The sequence below is a fragment of the Penaeus vannamei genome, chromosome 3 (assembly GCF_042767895.1).
Source record: "Penaeus vannamei isolate JL-2024 chromosome 3, ASM4276789v1, whole genome shotgun sequence".
NCBI classification, from domain to species: Eukaryota; Metazoa; Arthropoda; class Malacostraca; order Decapoda; family Penaeidae; genus Penaeus; species Penaeus vannamei.
Genome location: NC_091551.1, coordinates 1,104,424 through 1,113,382, shown reverse-complemented (window position 1 = coordinate 1,113,382; position 8,959 = coordinate 1,104,424). Strand labels below are relative to the sequence as shown.

The 8,959-nt window shown below is 39.3% G+C and overlaps 1 protein-coding gene across 1 annotated transcript; it reads left to right on the top strand.

Annotated features, from left to right (window-relative positions):
- The first annotated feature begins 261 nt into the window (after nucleotides 1-261).
- LOC138866213 (uncharacterized) lies at nucleotides 262-8,578 on the top strand. The gene is made up of 7 exons (XM_070138278.1): nucleotides 262-391; nucleotides 2,033-2,836; nucleotides 3,598-3,759; nucleotides 5,878-6,094; nucleotides 6,865-7,021; nucleotides 7,411-7,540; nucleotides 8,075-8,578. The coding sequence occupies exons 2-7, from the start codon at nucleotides 2,273-2,275 to the stop codon at nucleotides 8,330-8,332; spliced, it is 1,488 nt and encodes a 495-aa protein (XP_069994379.1). The 5' UTR covers nucleotides 262-391; nucleotides 2,033-2,272; the 3' UTR covers nucleotides 8,333-8,578.
- The last annotated feature ends 381 nt before the right edge of the window (nucleotides 8,579-8,959 follow it).

Sequence of the window (8,959 nt, the reverse complement as noted above, 5' to 3'; positions counted from 1 at the left end):
CACACATACCTATCCATGCATACATATATATACACACATATCTATCCATGCATACATATATATACACACATACCTATCCATGCATACATATATATACACATATCTATCCGTGCATGCATATATACACATATGAATACATTCACATATATACATATTTATTTATGCATACATATACATATCCATACACAGACATACTTAATCAGATTTAACCCTTGCCTTTCCTTCCTCAATTCACACCCCCCTCTCCCCCCAACAGGACCCCCCACACCCTCTCCAGGTCAGCCGGTGCATCCTCCCGTTCCGTTTCCGTCGCAGGTCACAGGTCATCCTCCTCCTCTCCCTGTGGCTGTGTGTAGGCTTGGTCACGTGGCGGGGTCGCAGCCAAGCCCAGGTAAGTCAACACCTGAGCTGCGCCGCGGTGACGTAACAGCAGACGGACAGGTAAGGTGGCTGTGTCTCGCTGTCGTGTTCACCTCCGCTTGTTCATTGCGTTCAAGGTGCGCCGTTCATCATCTTTTTCCTCGGTTCTTTGTTCATTTTTATTTTGTTCAGTTCTTGGGATAAAGGTGGGGAGGTTTGGGAGAGATATGTGCTTGGGGGATGTGGTGTGGTGTGTTTTTTTTTTCAATTTTATTTATTACTTTTATTACTATTTTATTATTTTTATTCTTATTTCTTTCTTCGTTATAGGAGCTATTGGCTGGTTTGCTTATTCACTTTATTCCCAAAGAAATGTGACGATTTTCGAATAATTTCAGAGAAAGAGATCTATATTATATCAACAAAGAATCATTTTAGTGAATCGTTTATACCCGGGTTTCAGTTGTGATTATACATGTTTGTGTGTGTGTGTTTGTGTGTTTGTGTGTTTGTGTGTGTGTGTGTTTGTGTGTGTGTGTGTGTGTGTTTGTGTGTGTGTGTTTGTGTGTTTGTGTGTTTGTGTGTGTGTGTGTTTGTGTGTGTGTGTGTGTGTGTTTGTGTGTGTGTGTGTGTGTGTTTGTGTGTGTGTGTGTGTGTGTGTGTGTGTGTGTGTTTGTGTGTTTGTGTGTGTGTGTGTTTGTGTGTGTGTGTGTGTGTTTGTGTGTGTGTGTGTGTGTGTGTGTGTGTGTGTGTGTGTGTGTGTGTGTGTGTGTTTATCATCACATTACCCCAATTTTGTCGTGGCTTTTGATAATTGTATTTCCAAACCTTTTCAATTTTATGTTATGATTTTTTTTCTTTTGTAATAAGCTTTTAAACGGGAAAGTTATTCGAAGTGGGATAAGCGACCATACGATAAAATGATTATTTCAAGCCCTTCTTGGAAAATGCAAATTAGCTTCTTTATTAATAGTCATTCATATATTCATTTACTATGATCTATTTGCCAGTGTCTGTGTATCAATATCATACTTTATTATTTATCAATTTATGTCTAGTTTTCGAGTGGAAGAAAGGTAACTGAATACAAATTTAATTTCAAGGAGACAGAAACCTGAAGTATAACAGTCAAATTTGTATATAAACAGAGAGATAAATAGATAAATAAATAGATTGTAACCCCTCATTATATAATTCACATTAATTTTTACCTTCACCTGAAAAGGAGTTTTATGTAGAAAAATTGCACTACCAAACTATTTCTCTAGGATGTTGCCCAATTTTACTTAATACCCATATATACTGAGGACTTGAGTTTTCTTACCTTTAGTACCGATTAATCAAAATTCCACGTCGCTTTCTACTTTTATTTATTTTATTTATTTTATTTTATTTATCGATCGATCTGTAGATAGATAGATGGTTAGATAATATAGACGGATGGATAGAGACAAATAGATAGTCACTAGATAGTGTACTGATTATAGGTCTTAAATAGTTGCAGATATAGTTTTGTTATAATTTCTTGAGACTATAATCAACTTTTATAATAGATTTACTCACAGACAGTAAACCTGCTTCTTACGGCAAAACGCTCGAAATTTTAGACATTTTATTATCATTTTGGCAAAAAACGCATAATTTAATGGAAAAAATCTCGTTCTCCCTGCAGGACGGCTCGCCTCTCCTTCCCCTCTCCCTTTCCTCGCCCTCTCTCCCTTCTCCCTCCTTTTCCTCCTCTCCGGCTTCTCCATTTATATCTGTTTATTCCTCTCCTTCGTCTTCGTTTTCATTTTCTACCTCTTTGTCGTCATCATCCTATTCTTCTTTTTCTTCTTCTTCTCCTCGTTCTTCTTCCTCTTCTTCTTCTTCCTCCTCTTCTATTTCCTCCCTCTCCAAAACCTGTCGTTCCATGTTTACCATTTCGAGTCTTCTTGATGACGTCACACCCGAAGCCCCGCCCACTTCATCCTTCGTCGATGCTCTCTCGATCTCACTCCATTCCCTCGGCTTATTATCCTCTTTTCTCGGCCTGGGAGGAAAAAGAGGAGGACGAGACGAAACAAGAAGAGAGGAAGGAACAAGGAGAAAGGGGGATAAGAAGACGGGAGAAGAGAAGAGGATTCTGGAGCTTATTAGAGCTTTGGAGCGAGCCCGAGACGGGGATTCGGACGGCGCCGGGACCGAACTGTACGCAGCGCTGTCCGATTCCCTGCCTTCCCTGCTTTCCGTCCGGGACTTCGACAGACAAGACTGGAGGGAAACGAACGCATCCACTTTTCCCTTTTCTCTCTCTCTATCTCCTCCGTCATCCTTCCTGAGGGTATCGGATCTCCCTTATTCCTTCCTCCCAAAGAGAAGAAAAGGAGAAGGAGAAGAAATAGGACAAAAGGGCCTTCTTGGGGTGAAATACGAGGTCTCGCAGAGGTCACGTCTCGAAATCTTGAATGGGACTTTGCCTTACCTGTCTTGTCAGGTAAGTGTCTTAATTAGGCCTTTGTTTGTTTATTTATTTTGTGTTTTTTTAATTAGGTATTATTATTATTAATTAATTAGGTATTATTATTAATTTAATTTAATTTAATTAGGTATTATTATTATTAGGTATATAGGTATATATTTATTTATATTGTGTTTTTTTTAATTAGGTAAATATTATCTTTACTATTTGATTGTTTGTTAACAGTATGTATCTTTATTTTGATTGTATGGAAAAATAGTTTGTTTATAATTTTTTGGCTTGTTTATTATGCACCATTTTAATTGTAAGGTAAATGACTTATTGTTTTATTTATTTATTATTTTTTTGTTGTTGTTTATCTTAAGCCTTTTATTTGGGTTGTTTCTGACACTTTCAAGAGCAGTTGATTTCTCTTCATTTTTTACTGTCTAGTTTAGCGTTTTTTTTTTTTTTTTTTTTTTTTTCTAATGGTGACAAAAATGTAATCGAAAACTAGCCCGATTCATTTTCATACTCATTCATGCCTCTTCTACATCTATACTTCATTCATCCCCCTCTCTCTTATTCTCTCATTCACTCTCTCTTTCTCTCTCTCTCTCTCTCTCTCTCTCTCTCTCTCTCTCTCTCTCTCTCTCTCTCCATACCTTACACACAAAGCGAGATTTAGCCACAAAACTAAAACAGACAACAACAAAGAATACCCAAACATAACAAATACAACACAATCAAAACCAAATCTCCCAAAAATATCTTCAACTCGAAGTCCCAACCAACAGGTCCGCCAATACACGCCGTCGGACGTCGAAACATGCCTAGCGGCGCGTCGGCAAAGCGGAACGCCGGCGCTCTGGTTCGCTTTCGTCGGGGATTCGAAAGTCAGGGTTCGATTCGAGCGGTTCATCGGTTCGACGCTTCGAGACTGGAGACTGACGGTGGCGGTTAGTTGGGTGGGGTGGGGTTGGGAGGGGGTGGAGGGGGGAGGGGTTGGAGAGGGGAGAGGGGGTGGTATTATTATTATTTTTTTATCTTAAGCCTTTTATCTTAAGCCTTTGGGGTGGAGGTGGGAGGGGGTGGAGAGGGGAGAGGGAGAGGGGGTGATGGGGTGGAGAGGGGAGAGGGAGAGGGGGTGATGGGGAGGGGGTGGAGAGGGGAGAGGGGGTGAAGGGGAGGGGGTGGAGGGGGTGGAAGGTGAAGGGGGTGATGGGCGAAGGTGGGTGGAAGGAGAAGGGGATGATGGGTGGAGGGGGCGAAGGGGTGGAGGGGGGAGGGGGTGATGGGTGGAGAGGGAGAGGGGTTGGAGGGGGAAGGGAGAGGGGGTGAAGGGGAGAAGGGAGAGGTGTTGGGGGATGTGCGTGGATGGATGGATGAATAGATAGGGAGATAGAATGGTAGATGGATGAATGGATGAGAGAATGAATGATTCAGTCAACATATTAATAGATAATGACAATGATAACATCGATAACAATGAAAATTATAAAAGATATAATAATAATAATTAATACAGCAATAATTAACATAACTAAGCGTACCCCCCCTCGTTCCCTCGTGTTCTCCAGGGTCAGTCCTTCTTCATTCTGCAATAATAGCACCAATAAAAACAACGAATATAGTTCTAACAAAACCAATAAAAACAACGAATATAGTTCTAACAAAACCAATAAAAAATAACAAAAATAGCTCTAACAAAACCAACAAAACCAACAAAAATAGCTCTAACAAAACCAACAAAAACCACAAAAATAGCTCTAACACAACCAATAAAAAATAACAAAAATAGCTCTAACAAAACCAACAAAACCAACAAAAATAGCTCTAACACAACCAATAAAAACCACAAAAATAGCTCTAACAAAACCAACAAAAACCACAAAAATAGCTCTAACACAACCAATAAAAAATAACAAAAATAGCTCTAACAAAACCAACAAAACCAACAAAAATAGCTCTAACACAACCAATAAAAACCACAAAAATAGCTCTAACAAAACCAACAAAAACCACAAAAATAGCTCTAACACAACCAATAAAAACCACAAAAATAGCTCTAACAAAACCAACAAAAACCACAAAAATAGCTCTAACACAACCAATAAAAACCACAAAAATAGCTCTAACACAACCAATAAAAACCACAAAAATAGCTCTAACACAACCAATAAAAACCACAAAAATAGCTCTAACACAACCAATAAAAACCACAAAAATAGCTCTAACAAAACCAATAAAAACCACAAAAATAGCTCTAACACAACCAATAAAAACCACAAAAATAGCTCTAACAAAACCAATAAAAACCACAAAAATAGCTCTAACACAACCAATAAAAAATAACAAAAATAGCTCTAACAAAACCAACAAAAACAACAAAAATAGCTCTAACACAATCAATAAAAAATAACAAAAATAGCTCTAACAAAACCAACAAAACCAACAAAAATAGCTCTAACAAAACCAATAAAAACCACAAAAATAGCTCTAACACAACCAATAAAAACCACAAAAATAGCTCTAACAAAACCAATAAAAACCACAAAAATAGCTCTAACACAACCAATAAAAACCACAAAAATAGCTCTAACACAACCAACAAAAATAGCTCTAACAAAAGCAACAAAAACAGCAATAGTTCTAACAAAACAAAACAAAAAAAGTTCTAACAAAACCAATAAAAACAACAACAATATCTCTAACAAAACCAATAAAAACAACAAAAATAGCTCTAACACAACCAACAAAAACCACAAAAATAGCTCTAACAAAACCAATAAAAACAACAACAATAGCTCTAACAAAACCAACAAAAACAACAAAAATAGCTCTAACACAACCAACAAAAACAACAAAAATAGCTCCAACAAAACCAACAAAAACAATACCTATAACAAAACCAATAAAATCAACAATAGCTTTAACAAAACCAACAAAAACAACAACAATAGCTCTAACACAACCAACAAAAACAACAAAAATAGCTCTAACAAAACCAACAAAAACCACAACAGTTCTACCAACCGTAACCACTCCTCCGACATCTCCCCCCCCTCCCCCCCCAGGGTCAACCCGTCAGCTGGCACAACTACACGGAGGTCTTCGTTGCCCGCAAAATCCAGACGACCATTGACGCCAGGTCCGAGGGCACGGGCATGAGGGCCACGGTGGTCTGGGCATCGAGGGGCATGGTGTCTGGCCCCTACAACGACCTGCGGCAGACGGAGATGCTCGGGGACTGGATGGCAGACGACGCCGAGGTCCCGGATGTGGTGGTCGTGGGTAAGACCGGGTTGGGTTTTCATTTGATTTTTGGTTTTTTGGTTTTTTATTTTTCGTAGGTTCTTTCTTAGTGGGTTGTAGGTTGGGGATTGGGTGTTCAGTTTTATTTCAAATTTTCATTTCTATTTTTAAATGCGTATTTTTTTTCTTTTTTTTTCTTTTTTTTAGGTTAAAGAGTAGGTTGTTTGTTTAGTTGATTTTTTTCTTATTTTTTTCTTTTTTCTTTCTTTTTGTGTATGTATGCTGTCTATTTTCTCATTTTCTGCCCCTACTTCTCTCCCTCTCTTTGTGTGGCGCAGCGGTAAGGTGCTGGTCTAGCAATCTTGCGGACCTGCGTTCGATCCCACGCCCGGCCAGTGAGTGGTATCCCCGGCCACTCCTTGCACACAGGGGGAGATTTAGACACAATAAAACAGACAGCATGTCACAGCAAAAAAAAAAAAAGAAAAAAAAAAGTATCCATTGTAACAAATGGAATGAAAATTTAATTAAATCTCTCTCCAGCTGTACCTTATCCACCGCTATCTCTGTAGCTCTATATTATCCACCTCTCTCTCTCTTCATCTCTCGTTTCTTTTTCTTTTAAATATTTCTATCTCCATTTGGCCATTCTCTCAATTTCTCATATCCATCCCACTTTCTTTTCTTTCTTTTCCTTCACGATTCTCTCTACGTAATAATTTAACATCCGTATGTCCCTCTCTCACTCTATCCACCTCAACCGCCCCAAAATAACACCAAAATCCACTCCGTTCTCTCTCCGCCCTAAGACTTCGGCAGGTGGGTGTACCGCGGCGCCCTTATCCAGGGCCTGGACTCCCTTGCGGCTCCTGACGAGGTAGGACGCCGCTGGAAGGCGATGTGGCCCCTTATCGCACATCTGGCAGCGAGGACCCGGGTGCTCCTCCTGCCGCAGATGAGGCACAGGTATCGTGCGGAGGAGGCGGAAGTGTTGTGCTCAGCGGGGAATCGTGCGGGACTTTTTTTTTTCTTTTTTTTTTTTTGATAATTTGAGACATTTTCTGGTGGTTTTCTGGATGGAGTGTTAGTGTGTTAGTGTGTGCGGGATGGAGATGCGTGTGCGTGCGTGTGTGTGTGTGCGCGTGTGTGTGTGTGTGTGTTTGTACCTGCGTGCTTGTGTGTATACCTGCGTGCAAGGTCTAAATACTTACATAGTCCCTGCTTGCGTGCGTGCGTGTGTGTGTGTGTGTGCTTGTGCGTGTGCGTCCGTGTGTGTGCTTGTGTGTACTTGTACGTGTGCGTGCGTTCGTGTGTGACTATGTACGTGTCCCCAACACCCCATTTCCCTCCCGCAGAAGGCACAGCAGGCACACCGACGCCCGCCCTTCGCCCACCAACCCGAGGGCGCTGACGCAGTGGCAGAGAGACGTGACCCACGACAGCGTCCAGGGCGACCAGGCGGCGGACTGGATCGATCGAATCGCGGTAGGATTGGGGGATTGGGGGATTGGGGCGATTGGGGGGCAGGTCGGGGCGCCTCGGATCCGGGGCTTTGGGCTGTCAGTAATTTTTTTCTGTTTATTTTATTTTTCTTATTTTTTCTCTCTCTTCAGGACTGTTAGTAGTTTTTTCTGTTTATTTTATTTTTCATTCTTCTTTTTTTTTCTTTTTTTGAAGACTTTGTTGTAGTTATCGATTATATTTTTATTTTTATATTTTTATAATTTTCTCTATTTACATTGATTTATATATATATATATATATATATATATATATATATATAGAGAGAGAGAGAGAGAGAGAGAGAGAGAGAGAGAGAGAGAGAGATATATATATATATATATATATATATATATATATATATATATCATATATATCATATATATATATATCATATATATATATATCATATATATATATATATATGTATATATATTATACATATATATATATATATTGTTTTTTTTTCGATTTCTAACGGCCATCCCCCCACTCCCCCCCGCCCTTTCCCGCCCACAGCAACGCACCGCGCGGGCCACGGGGGCGCTCCTGTGGGACTCCTCCCTCCCGGCCAACCTCGCCAACGGCCGCGAGTGCAGGACCCTCCGGAAGGGGCGCCAGCAGGACACCCCAGGATACGGCCCGGAGGTCCTGAACTGCGCAGACACTTTTCACCCTTCTGCCTCTACCATGAGGGACGAAATTAGCATGTTACTGAACCTTGTTTGCAATGGCTATGTGGCTGGCGACGACCGCGGGGACCTGTGTTGCTCGTAAGGAATCTATGTTGTTTTATGCCATGTTATTATGATATAATAATAGATATAATCTATGTTGTTATGATTATAATGAAGCCTTTTTGTTATAAGTTATGTTCTGTGAAGGTTCAGGGTTGCGTGTTGTTGTTTTTTTATGTAATGATTATCCGTAGTGTTGTTTTGTGAAATTAGAAGTTGTTATTATTGCTGTTTTGTTATTAAAAATTGTTATTATTGTTGTTTTGTGAAATTAGAAATTGTTATTATTGTTTTGTGAAATTAGAAATTGTTACTATTGTTGTTTTGTTATTAGAAGTTGTTATTAATGTTTGTTATTAGAATTTATTAATGTTTTGTGATTGGAAATTATTATTATATAATATTACCGATGTTGTTTTGTATTTTGATTTTTCATTATACTTATCATTGTTATTTATTGTTATTATTTTCATCCCACTATCATCATTGTCATCATCAAAAGAGTGCGAAAGATAATGTATAATAATTAGTGATATATGTAGAGAAAGAAGACTGAGATAGATCGAGAGAAAATAAAAGAACGGAAAAATGATGATAAAATGAGATGAATCAAGAGGAGAGAGAGATAAACAAACAAACAAAACAAAATAAGAATGAAAAAGAAATA